General features: G+C 47.1%; 1 protein-coding gene across 1 annotated transcript in view; it reads right to left on the reverse strand.

Annotated features, from left to right (window-relative positions):
- The window catches only part of LRRC75A (leucine rich repeat containing 75A), a 117,058-nt gene that overhangs the window by 20,305 nt on the left and 82,764 nt on the right, over positions 1–13,989 (reverse strand). The window contains exon 3 of the mRNA XM_072640061.1: positions 6,382–6,494. Coding sequence (XP_072496162.1) covers positions 6,382–6,494 — 113 coding nt within the window. The remainder of the gene's footprint in view (positions 1–6,381; positions 6,495–13,989) is intronic.

A 13,989-nucleotide genomic window follows, 5' to 3' on the forward strand; every position in this document is an offset into this window, starting at 1 on the left:
AGGCATCTAAATGCACATGAGCCAGAATGTCAAGTTCAGAGGACAGTTAGAAGTCCAGTCTGGCTGGAATGGAGAGAGAAGAAAGGTGGGGGGATGGTGAGAAGTAACTGGGAACACTCCTCAAGAGTTAGATTGGAAAAGAGAAGTATGTCCCAGGCACTGGAGAAGACCAGGCAAATCCCCAGGGGCAGGCCAGGCCAGGAGGAGATCAGGTAACAGGCAATCGGCCAATTTGGCTGGAATGTAGAGTGTGGGAAGGGGAGTGATGGGAAAATTAGTCTGGAAAGTTAGGTTGGAGCCAGATTGAGGAGAGAATGAATCACAGCAAAGATGACTCTGGCAGCTGTGTGAAGGCCACACCGGAGACGGAAGAGAAGGGAGTCAGGGAGATCAGTTGGGTGGTTGTTTAATTGTTTTTCAGTCATGTCCAACTCTCCATGACCCCATTTGGGGTTTTTCTTGGCAGAGATCATGGAGTGGTTTGCCATTTCCTTCTCCAGCTCATTTGACAGATGATGAAACTGAGGCAAGCAGGGTAAAGTGATTTGCCCAGGGTCATACAGCTAGGAAGGGTCTGAGGCCAGATTTGAACTGAGGAAGATGAGTTTTGCTGACTCCAAGTCAGGCACTCTACCCACTGTGCCACCTAGCTGCTAGTTGTTTGACTAATGTAAAAATCTAGGAGAGAGGTTGTAAGGGTTTCAATGAACCCTTGGCGGTTGGTGGTTGTGTGGACAGAGAGGTAGGAACAGAGGCCATGGAGGCAGGACCTGGTATGGTGGGTAAGGGGAGGTAAGAGAAGAACTGGGGAAGGACTTAGAGGTCATTGAGTCCAACCCCTTCATATTACAGATAAAGAAAGTGAGGCTGAGGGAGGAAACCTCCTTGAGTCCATAGTCAGTAAATGTCTAAGGCTGAATTTGAACCCAGGTCTGACATCCTATCTGTCTCAGGATGACTCTGAAATGATGAGCCTCAGGGCCTGGGAGGATGAGGCCCTCAAGAAGACATGTCTTCCGGGGGCCATGGAACGAACTTTGCAGAGATGGGATTGGGGGGAGATTGCAGGAGCATGTCTGGTTCCCATTCTCACTGAAAAGACAGCAGAGCCACAAGGTGGCCAGACCATTGAGGAGACTGATCTAGGAGGCAGGTGGTACTTCAGGCCAAAAGACTAGATTAGGGGGAGGGTCCCAGCTCTGCCACAAATGTACTGGGTAACCTTGGGCAATTTATTTCCTCTCTCGGGTCTCAGTTTCCTCCCCCATAAAATGAGGACGTTGGACTCCCGTGATGTCCTGGCCCCTTCTATCCCTAACATTATTCACTACTGTGACTCATAGGAGTCAGGCAATCGCTTTTCCATCTCCCTCCTTGTTCTCACCAGGCTGCTCCCTGGATGTTGTCTTGGCTGATTCCCTCCTCTCTCCCCATGACCCATGCCCCTGCTTTGTACAGAGTAGACCCCATGCCTTATGCCGGGGGCCTTCCACATATATGCCCATCAAGGTTGGATTACACTCTGAGCTCCATCCTGGGGGTACTGAACCTGTACCTTGCCCAGCCCAGAGGAGTCAGATGGGCAGCCCTGGGCTAAAGGCAATGGGGAGAGGATGAAGGACATGGAAAAAGCAATAGCAGTGTGTGCGTGTGTGCGTGTGTGCGTGTGTGTGTGTGTGCGTGTGTGTGTGTGTGTGTGTGTGTGTCCTCTGTGCTGCTTCCCCCTTGCTCACCTGACCTGGCTCTGGGGGAGGGACTAGAAGGGAGAATCCTAGCCTCCTCCCCAAGGGCTGTTCCTTCCAGGGACCTCTTTGTGGCACTTGTGCCCAGTAGACTGTAAGTTCAAGGACAAGGGGCTTTCATTTTTTCTTTTTATCTCCTGCACTTAGCACAGGGCTACACACATAATACATGTTTAACCAAGGTTGGTGGAAACAATCAAAAATGAATATTGTAAAATTACAAAGAATAAATGTGATCCCAAAGAAGAGATAAGATACCTCTCCCAATGCCTTTCGCATGGGGTGTCCATGGGTGTGGGACACTGCATATAATGTCAGATTGTTTGAAACATACTAATGAGTTTTGCTGAATTTTTGTCTTCCTTTTTCTCTTTAAAAAAAATTCTTTGTTACATGGGAAGGCTCTCTGGTAGGAGGGAGGAGGAAATCTATGTAAATGTAAAAAAAAATCTATACAATGTAAAAGCAAACCATATCAATTAAGTCTATTTAAAAATAAATTCTTATTGATGCTGAAACTGATCAAATGCAGTGCCCCCTCCATGTGCTCTAGCCTGGGGCTAACTAGGGGCAGCACAGAAGAGGCAAAGGAAGATGGCGCGTGGTCCAATGCTTGCTTAGAGGGTACTTCACCCTACCTTTGACCTTTAGTCTGATGTCTGTGCCTCATTTTCTCAAATGGCATATTAATTTTCCTGCTTCCTAAGATAGCAGGGGGTGACCAGGCAAATCACTGAGGTGGTGGACCGTGGTCCTTCGGCAAGGAACTAGAGAGCATGTCCAGCTTTGTGGGAGATACTTAGCACTGTTTTTCTAAAATGAACTGTCATTCACATTTTGGGGTGACCCTAAATGTGAGCCACCCCAACCTTCATTTTAGGGATTTCTCCAGAGTAGGGACAGAGTTAGAGAAAGACTGACCCTTTTTGAGGTCAAGATCCTCCCCCCTTCCCCTATTCACCATGAACTTGGGTCCTCTTGATGGGGACCCCCCCCCAGGTTTCTGGGTAAACAAATATTCTGAGAGCTGACTCACTTTGCTATCCCAATGAAAGCAACATAGCATTTGTATGAGATTCATGGAGGAGAGGCAAAGAGAGGGAGACCCTCTATTTTCCTTCTCTGGATATGAGTCACTTCATTTTGGAATCAGCCTCCACATCAGTGTAAATTGAGTGAGTCATGTCTACCCCCCTCTCTTGGTGTCCCCTCCCAGTCTCTCTCACCGGACCTTCAGATAGCAGCTCTGTTCTTCCCCAGGGTCTGGGCACATCTCTGGGAGGAGCAAATTCCAGAACAAAGCTTTGGTGTAAGATGTTTCTAACTCTCTTACAGGACCAAACACACTGTAGGGAATGCTATTACCTATACTGAGTCACAAGCTGGGGTCCAGCAGGGCTGGGCTCTCTTCATTTTATGATATATATAAGTGGAAAGTGGCTTGCAAGAGAAAGCTTTATAGAGCCATCTCTGATCTCCCCCTGCCTTGGCTTATCATCATACTAATACAAATACTAATAAAGGCTTACAAACTGATTTTCAAACATTCTCTTATTTGATCCTCACAATCCCTGGAGGCAGGGATGACTACGTCCATTTTATGGATAATGAAACAGAGGTTCAGTAATTTGTCCTGGGTCATGCCATTTCTGAGGCTGGATTTGAACTTTACTCAGATCCAGCACTCTATCCACCGAATCATCTAGCTGCCTTCAAGCATTTCCTATCTCATGGTTTTTTATTACCTTCATGATGAACCTTTTTCTACCTAGACTTCAAACCAGATTTATATATTGGGGATTTTTTACATGCAATAATGGTTTTCAAAGTATTTCATGTACATTAAATCCTTCCATCCTCACAACTCCCCAACCCAAGGAATGACTAACTGTATCATCCTTTTCTGATATACAAAGGGTAGAAACTCATCCTTGATTTCCTGACTGGTCCCTTCAGAGGGCTTCCCCTAAGAGGCCAGAAGTAAAGGACCGATCTTTAGAGAGAGGTCAGTCATGGTGGTGGTGGTGGTTGGTGTCTCCCCACCCTCCTAGAGAAGTGAGGGAAGCAGGCTCCCTGCCTTCCCCTGGTTCAGTAACTTTCTCCTAATAAAGCCATCTGGAACAAAATCCACCTGGGCCTTAGAGCTCCTTCTCCCCTGGGCTTCTCTAAATTTCCAGGCTCATCATCAGAAGCTGGGCTCTGGTTGGGGTTTCCTGGGGTAGAAGAGATTCAGCAAAATGTACTGAGCCTGGGGCTGAGGAGGGATCAATGCCAGGCTGGGCTGCCACTCGGAGATCTCCTGCTTCATCCTCTCATGGGAGATGGAAAGTGGGGGCAGTTTGGGGGCAAGGTTCCCTATCACCCCTGGACCTGACCTCATGTGGGGGATCCAGAGCCCTACCTTCCAGCTACCAATTAGCCAGCGACCTTTCCCACTCTGGCAATTCGGATCCAGCCAGATGCAGCTGCTTCTTGGAGCTGACAGCTAATTAATTGTTACTCTGGGGAATATCTCCTTCTCCCTCCTTCCTTCCCTCCCTCTCTCTATCTCTCTGGCTCATTCTCACTTCTGGTTCTTTTCATGCCTATGATTTTCCCTGCCCTCTCAAGGGCTAATCAGTTTCTGAGGTGGGGGAGACAGGGAAACAATATGTACAGATTTGGGTGTTCCCTGGAGGGTGAATTTGGGGAGGGGAGGGCATGGAGCAGGAAAGTGGAGCTTTATCTGGCCAAACTGGCCCCCTGAGGCTCTCCTGTTCACACGACTTCCTTCTCTCTTAAGTGCCTACCATCTGGTTGGGCAGGAGTTTGGTGGGCCCAAAAATCAGGAAAATGGATCAATCAATTTGCATTTATGGAACACCTTGGGTCGATCCTCTGGGGCATAATTATGGGAGGACACGGACACGAGTCCTACAGGATGGGTGGGCACAGTACCTCAGACTTTACAAGATCACAAAACCACTGGAGTGCTGGCAAATATACCAGGTCCAGGGCTCACAGGCACTGTAGTTATCCAAAAGACCATGAAAGAGGTCCTGCCCTCAATGGGTCTACATTCTCTAAGGAGAGGCAAACATGAATGCATAGAGTTATATACAAAATAGACCCAAGGTAATCATGGGATGTGGGGAGGTGAAGCAGCTGTGGGCACCAAGCAAGGAAGGTTTCAGGGGCAGAGTCTTGAAAAAGATTAGAAATTCAAAGAGGCCAAAAGGTAAGAAGAGAGGGAATTCCATGCATGGGGGGCAACTATGTCCAGAAAGACACAGAGACAGGAGATGAGGTTTGTGTGCCAATAACACTATGAAGGATAGATTGGCTGTCCTTGGAATGTAGTGTGCATGACATGGAATGGTCTGGAATCAGCCTGGAAAGGCATTTAAGTGACAAACAGGAGTTGTCCTTTATCTTAAAGGGAATGAGGACTCACTGGAGTTTACTGAAAGAAGGAGGGGGATGGATGACCCTGTCACATCTGCACTTTGGAAGCTGTGCTGAGGATGTCTGGAGCAGGAGGCAAGGAGGCCGATTAGGGGGCCAATTAATGCGGAGGAAGAAGACCAGGAACTCTGGGCCCTGGAGCACAGACACAGTGAAGGGGGAAGCAGGAGAGAGAGGATGAACCTGCAAAGGAGACTGAGGAGTAGCCAGGTAGGGAGGAGGAGAACCCCACAGATCAACATTACAACATCCCAACAGGGAAGAGGGCATCTCAAAGGAGGGGTGGCGAGTACCTGTTTCTGGCCCCATCCGGCTCCATCTATAGCCAGGATAAACAGCACCTACCCTCTTGGTTGTGTTTTCCACCACTTTTCTATCTTCTAGCAGACTCATAGCTCGCCCCCTACCCCACCCCTGCCTGAGAGCAGGCACTGGGGCTCTTTCCATAAGCCCTGGCAGGAATCAGGTTTTCCCCATCAGACTCAAAATTCTCTGGGGGTTAGGATGGCATCTCTCTGTCAGAAAGGAGAACCTCATCTATTTGGGGAAACACAGTTCCTGGTACAACTCTGATGAGGGAGACATGCTCCTGCCCACTCCCCTTCCCCCACATTCCCCCTATCAAGTTCAGGGCTCTTTGAAGACAGAGACTGGAAACTATTTGAGGATAGCACTTGGGCCTCCCCTCCTCAGACTGGGATGCTCACAATGGCAGGGATCTCTCTAGGACAGGGGGATAGGCATCCCCCATATCAGACAAGGTGCTAAGGATGAAGACTCTGTCTCTTCCTTCCTACAGGTCATTCCTATTACATGGGATGATAAGATCATAGTGCTAGAGTTGAAAGGGACCTCAGAGATGATCTAACCCAACCTCTTCATTTTACAGATGAGGAAACTGAGGCCCAGGAAAATAGGTACTTTGTCATGTAGGTGTTAAATCAGGGAGGAGATACCCAGCTCCAATACTTGAGCCACCCTCAGGGGGGAGGGTAGGCCTCCTCACTGATCAAGCTGAAATGGGTCTCCCAGGAAGTAATAGGTTCCCCCTGGCCCCACTAGTAAAGACTGAATGATCATTTGTTGGTTTTGCCATAGCCGAGATTAACTGAGAATCAGCTGGGCTCCTTCCCAGCTCTGTGATTCTCCAGCTCAATGGCAGCCCCTTTTCCACAGGATCCCAAGGGGGACTTACCAGGCCTGGGATTTCCTCTTCACAAAGCTCTGGCGTTTCCACTGGGAGTGAGGGCTGAGATGGTACATCAGCTGCCTACAGAGCTTCTCCATGGTGCCCTGGGCATCACCCTCCTGCAACGTCAACAACAGAGGATGATTAGCGAGGGGACCGCTGGGATCCCTGCCCCAGATAAGAGTATCACCCACCAACCCCAGCCTGGAAGAGAAGGCTGCTGGGTGTACCCCAAGTCAAAGTCTTTCTCAGTTTTCCCAACTCATCTGTGAAAATACATGGCATGACAATGAGGCAATGAAACCAATTATTTAACAGACCTTATCTGGCTCACAGCATTATACATTTAGAGCTGGGAGAGGCCTGAAAAGTTATCTGGTCCAGTTGTGTCAAACTTAGACAGAAATGGGGGCCATTAAATCATAATAAGGATCCCTGTGGATCATCTATTGACTTAGGAAACCACATATTAACATTATCTGTGTTTCACTGTATTTTTATTTATTTTAAAAATGATTTCCCAATCACATATTTATCTGATTCTGGATGCACTTGCGAGGGGATGATAGATGGACAGTCAGAGAGTTGGACTGGTGCCACATGGGAGGTTACAAAAGCTATACGAAGATCCCCCTCCCCTGATCACAGGGGACTGCTCCTCTGTGAAAAGGTTGGAGGAAGATATGGACAACAGTTCCCCAGGATGAGAAAGTATGGGTGGGATTGATCTATATAGTAGAGGGAGTATGAACAAGGGTCACCGGTATGACAAAGCACTGAAGTCACCTACTTCACATACCCTTCCTCTCTCTTCCCCCTGCAAGCCTGTCTCTTTTGATTCCATCCAGGCTATCTCCTCTGAGTACAAAGGCGGGGTGGAGCAGTTGATAGAGGGCTGGATTTGATTCAGAAAAAGTTAGATTCAGTTTCTAGCTCAGACACTATTAGCAGTGTGACCTTGGGCTAGTCACTTAACTGCTATGTGCCTCAATTTCCTCCTCTGTAAAAAACTGAGGCAGTTGGATTACATTGAGCACAGTTGGATAATGCGATTGGCTAATGCCAACAGTTATTTGATTTCTTTAATTTAAAAAAAATTTATTTTAAACTTAACATCAGCAAAAACATTCAGAAAAGGGAACAAATTGTAAATAGCCATAATCTCCAAATTAGTTTGTTAAGCAAAGGCTATGTTAACTTTAGAGAATGAGTGTGGCATCGTGGATGCAGTGCTGAATTTAGGAGTCCAAAAGACCTTGACTTGAGGTAGCCACCACCTCTCAGACCTCAAGCAACTCCCAAAGACTAGATATGATGGAATGCTCTGCAAGAGGAGGCAAGAATTCCCACACAAACAAAACCACTGGTCGTTGACATAAATTAACTTGAATTGCCTGCATCTTTTTATTATCCATTTTCCTCTGGAGATGCTTTATGTCTGTGAGTCATGCCATATCCTAGTTTCTGGAAGGACCAGGTTTCAGGTCACCCAAAGGGCAATCAAGAGATGAATGGCAGGCAGGAGTAAGCAGTGCTACATTATCAGTGATGAACTATGTGGGAACCTCAGGTATCTCATTAGAGATGAAAAAGAAGTGGGCCAGGCCAGAGTGGGACAGCTAGGTGGTGCAGTGGATAGGAGGAACTGAATTCAAATCCAGCTTCAAATACTTACTAGCTGTGTGACCCTGGGTAAATCACTTAACCCCAACTGCCTCAAAAAAAATAAGTCATGGCCAATGGAGAACCCAAATATCCCACTGGTAAGCAATCACAAGCGGTCTGGAAGAAAGCCCTTATCATGTGGGATGAACTCTTGGTGACCAGTTCATAGCACATGGACAAGAGTGCCATGGAATGGTGGCGGCTAAGTCATGATTACCCCTCAACCAGACCACAGAGTGAATAACATAACTGAGCACAGTGCCCAATACATAGCAGCTTCTTAATTAATGCTTGCTGACATCATCATTATTCATATAGTGCCTACTATGCGCTAGGTACAGTGCCAAGTGCTTTACAAATGGTATCTCATTTGAGCCTCATAACAACCCTAAGAGGCAGGTGCTATTATGTTCTCCCTTTTAACAACGCTGTCTTGACTTGACCAGAATGAAATATAGGAGCCCGTTCACTTGGGCAGCCAGCTGGACCAAGAGTCGGGAAGAAATGAATACAACTCCAGCCTCAGACACTTTATAGCTGCATGACCCTGGGCAAGTCACTTAACCTCTGCCTCAATTTCCTCATCTGTAAAATGGGGATAATAACAGCCTATCCCCCAAGGTTGCTGTGAAGATCAAATGAGATAATGTTTATTACGTGTTTAGCATAAATGCCTGGCACATAGTAGGCACTTAAATGTTCCCTCTTAAGTAATAACAAGAAGCAGTATTTTTTTAAATTTCTGTGCCCCTTTCCTATCTCTTGAGTCTGTGAATTTTCTTTGGAGTTCTTTATTATGATTATTTAACATGATTATAGTCAGTGGGTGTGTTCTGATTTTTCTTCCTTCACTTGCCTCTCCCTACGTCTTTGTATTTTTCATATCTGTCATTTCTTATGGCACAAGGATATTTCATTTAAATTTGTCTGACACACATGGTTCAACCATTCTCCGTCTGTTGGACTTACAACTCGTTTCTAGGCTTTTGCTGTCACAAATAACGTTGCTAGGCATATTTTGGTACAGTTCGGTCTTTTTTCCCCTGCCAATAATATCCTTAGGGTATAATCGTATTAGTGGGATAAGTGGGTCAAAGGGTATGAACAGTTCTGTGGCTATTATATAAGACCATATCACTTTCCAGAAAGACTGTACCAAATCACAGCCCCATTGGTAGGATACAAGGGGCCTGTTTCTCCACAGGCCCACCAGCATTCCAGCTAGAGATTCGTCTTTGCATTTCCTTCTGGAACAGATCAGAATTCTTAAGAAAAGAATCCTGGCCTTGACAATCAAGAAGAAAGAAGAGAGGAAAACATACAAATCAAACAACCAACAGATGATTTTTCTCTCCAAATTTTCTCAGCTGACCTGATTTCAATCTCAGCTGCTCCAGAGCCAACCCTGCCATACATGTCCTCAGCGTGTGTCAGACAAAGGCTAGCCTGAAACTGGGTTACAGGTCACTGGGATGCTTGTCCATAGCAAGCAGGAGAGGGGACCGGATTGTGAGCAACACAGTTTCATTTCGTCCACAGGCACGGTCTTCCATATGTTTGTTAATAATGGATGCCAATTTGAACAGGAAGATAGGCAGGGATCAGGGAGGGTCATCAAAGGCTAAGGACAGTAGAGATAGCTAGTGTATTTGTGTAATAGAAAAAGAAAGAAAGAAAGCATCTCCTGGTTCCAGACAAAGTCAGAAGGAACAAAAAACAATAGATTCACTAGATGCCTAAGGAGATCAGAAGAACTGGAGGAAGGGGGAACAGGAGAATAGTGGTCATCCCCTTGAAAACAGCTTAGAGAATAGCAGTTCTGACTGTAATTGTGGGTCCACTGGCCAGACCCAAAGTGTTTATTATTTATTAGTGAACGGCTCTATGTCAACCTGGAGGGAGGGTGCTGCTGGTCTCTGGCCGTAGTCCTTTTCTGTGTGACATTTTATCTTTGGTAGAAAGTTTGCTAAAGGCCCAGATGGCATGTGGATCAGATCTGTTGGCAAGGGTGACACTGGATAACAGAATACGGATCCAAAGAGATCGATGTGGGCTAGAATGACGGACCAAATCCAAGAAGATGACATTTGATAACGGCAAATGTGAAGACCTTCTCTTGGGCTCAAGAAATCAATGTACAAAGACAGGATGGGGGAGTCAGGGATAATAAAAAGAGCTTGCATTGGTATGATGTTTTAAGGTTTACTAAGCAATCTGTATACATTATCTCTGGGTAGAAGTTCACAAAAGACCTGAGGGTTCAATATGGGTCAGTAGTAACCTTTCCCCTCTTATACGTCTCAAAAAGTGAACTTAGTCTTTTTTCCTCAGCCTATAATTCTATTGGTGTAAGGGATTCCCTAATGCAGATCAGCACCTTTTCTGAAATTTGTCATCTTGGGCAGTTGCCTGGGGGGCACTGAGAGGTTCAGAGATCTACCCGTAGTCACACTGGCTTGGACCAGTCAGAGTCATTTCCAAGGCCCCTGTAGGAAAGTCTCCTCCCTTCTCTGAGTCTCAATTTCCTTAACTATAAAATTAGTTTGGACTAGATGACCTCTCAGATCCCTTTCTGCACCAGAACTAGACTCCTATAATGAGGAAATATATTTACTACTTCTTGTTAAAAGGGTGGAGGACTGTGGACATGGTAGAATATACACACGGTTTCTTAGTAGCCAGGAAAGGAGGCATTTTTTCAATACAGCAATGTTTCCCATAGTACTCCCCAAAGGGCGGGGACCCTCCGTGTAAGACCCTTACTAGAAAATAGTAGGAGAATGGGAGAGGCAGATGGTCAATCTGCCAATTTATTTTGCTCAACTGTTTCTCTTTGTTATAAGGGTATTTCTATTGGAGGGGGGAGGTATTGATGGAAAATGGTTAACATGAAAATAAAAACAAAAACATTCCAAAGCATTTCAAAACATTTAAAACCCAAACTGAATGCCATGTAACTATAATGATCAAGCGTTTCCCTAAAGAAAAGATGAGCCAATGCATCTCCCTCTCTTCTTTGCAGGGATGGGGGGCTAGGGATATGGAACACTGAATACACTGTTAGATGTGACATTGGCTAGCTTTGCTGAACTGTGTTTTCCCCCTATTTCTTTTTTACTCTTTGTTACGTGGGATGACTCACTGGGTGGGGGAAAGGAGAAAGATATATTTGGAAAATAAAAAACAAAAACATTTTCAAACCATTTTTAAAAGGGTCGTGAGAACCTTAAAGCACGAACTTTGGGGGGTTCTGCCTCTCTGTATCCCCCACAGGCCCCAGCGTAGGGCTGGGCACACTATAAAAAGCCCGATGCTCGGAGCAGCTGCCAGCCCAGGCAGGCCCTTGCCAGCATGGCACTGCCAACCACTTTGTCACCAAGGACCCAGGAGACCTGAACAGAGAAAGAGAGTGGGTGCTGCCTGGGTCTGGGACCAGGTACCTTGCTGCTGCTGTTCCTGCCCCTCCACCCCACCTCCCCTTATGGAATCCCCCATTCAACTCAGACAGACTGGCATCTGGGCCTCGAAGGCCTGTTAAGCTTCTTCAGTATGACTAGTCAGGAGGAAATGAAAAGGTCGAACTGTGGAGCTGCCAGCAGTGGTAGTGGAGGCAGCAGCGGCTCCCTCTCATTGCCAAGGACGATTTCCTGATCTCTCTCGAGCATCACTACTCAGCAATTAGAGACTGGAAAAGCAGGGGAGTGGTTGAGGGTGGGTGGGAGGAGAGAGGCAGCCACACAGAGGAAGGAGGGAGGGCATATTGGGAATCAGTCCCACCCTTAGCACACATCAAGCCACATTAGACCAACCTTCTACAACCTTCCTCCCCCTCAATTTAGTCTTGTAAGAAGCCCCCGATCCTGGCTTGGAGATTGGGGCCAATGGGGGAAGGAAAACCCCATAAATCTCTACCTCTTCCCCTGGGATGGCCCCCCCCCCCCCCAGAAGACAATCATCCTCACTCCCTACTTGACCTGGGGGGCTGGAAATATCTGCAGAAGAGTTGAGAGAGCAAAAACAGAGAGACAGAGAAAAGAGTGGGCAGGGGGAGAAAGGAGGAAGGAAGGGGAAGAGAAGGTGGGATGGAGGAGACAGTTTGATATCTATCATGCTGGAAATAAATCTGGAGGTGATGCCCTCCCACTACTTTATCCCAAGCAAACAACAAAATAAAGAATTCTATGGGTCAGTGTTTTCAGAGACAACCTAACCCATCATGGCCTGGCATGGAGTGCGGGGAGACCTAGGAGAAGCGGAGCAGGGAGAGCAGGCTCCAGGGCAGGCAGGGGACAGTGTCTCCAGAGGGCTCCTTTCAGTGCTGGAGGCTGGTAGAAAAACATAAGGGAGATGGTGTGAGAGAGTCAAGTAACATGGGAGGTTTAGGGAGCGCTCTCTGGAGCCTTCCTGGCCACTCTCCTCCATGCTCAGCTTCAGTGGGGGGTTGGGGTGGGGGAAGGGCGACAGCTGGGTTTGGAGTTGGGGGGCCAGGGTTCAAATCCAAGTCATTTATGGAGTAGAGAGTAAAGCTGATGACTTTGCACAGCACTGCCTCACTAACAGCCAATTCACGTGCAAGTCAAGAATGAAGGTTGAACAACATTTGTGTGACCTACAGCTAATCATTTTAACTACTGTGGACCTCAGTTTCCTCATCTGCAAAATGAGGAGGAAGGGACAAGATGATCCCCAAGGTCTCTTTTAGGTGGAGGTCCTACAGAAGCAACCAACCATGGAGACAAATTCAGGGAGCTTAGATGGTCTGTGGTAGCCCTGAGTGACCTCATTTTCCCTTCCTTGCCTTGTCTCCCCCGACACAGACACAGACACACACCCCAATCCAGGGCTGTCCCGAGTGCCTGACATCCTTTCCCTACCACTAACTAGTAAGTGTTTTGGACACAGATTTCCCCTAGCCTTTTAGGGGGCATTCATCACAGTACCTTAGATAGAACCCTGGCTCTGGAGTCAGAGGATCTGGGTTCTAATGCTGTCTTGTTACCTTGACTGAGTCACTTGAATTCCTTGGGCCTGAGTTTCCTTCTCTGAAAAATGAGGGTATTGGACAAGCTGGCCCCTCAGGTCCCTTCCAGCTCTGAATCTGCAATCTGGCAACCTCCAAGCTACTCTAGAAACGGCTGCTCCGTCTGTTAGGGTGTTGGGGAGGCCTTCCCTTTCTCCTCCCTAAGGGGCAGACCTTGAATTTCCCCTGACAGGGACAGTACTGTATGGCCAGAACTGGAATCTGGGCAGGGGGATGTGGGCTTCTCCCCGAGGGGGGGACATGTAGAGGGTACCCAGCCATAGCACCTGCGCCTCCTCAGCAGGTAGAAATAACTGAGCTTAGCACCTAATGAGCAAGGGTGATTCGTTAAACCAGGAAGCTGCCAGATGACCAGAGCTTTCTCCCAGCATGCTCCCTCCTGCTTTGCTTGGCCTCCCCCTGCTTGCGCAGGAGCAGCCTGGTGGTCAAAGGACCAGCGGTCATCTAGTCCAATTCCTCCACTGTCAGGAAACTGGTCAATCTAAAATGGGATGAGACCTCAGAGGTCATGTAATCCAGTACCTTCATTTTACAGATGAGGAAACCGAGACCTGGAGATGTTTAGTGACTTGCCAGAGGTCCTACATGTTGCAAGAATCAGAAATGGGATTTGAACCCACTCTCTCTCTCCAGAAGGAGAGCTCTTCCTACTACATCATTCTACCTCCAGAGTAGAACACTCTGGGAAATGCCAACACTTTCCATTTTCCTGGGTACTTATGAAGGGAGACACTAATAATAAGCCCTTTGTCTCTGGTGCTTCATAAATGTTTATAGATTGGAATCCTGGGGGTCCTTCCTGCCTTGTATCAGAGGGAAAGACTATGCATTTATTAATCACCTACTAGGTACCAGGCATTATGTTTTACAAACATTATCTCATTTGATCCCCTGTGAGGTGCTATTAT

This window comes from Notamacropus eugenii, chromosome 2, assembly GCF_028372415.1.
Source record: "Notamacropus eugenii isolate mMacEug1 chromosome 2, mMacEug1.pri_v2, whole genome shotgun sequence".
Lineage (NCBI taxonomy): Eukaryota > Metazoa > Chordata > Mammalia > Diprotodontia > Macropodidae > Notamacropus > Notamacropus eugenii.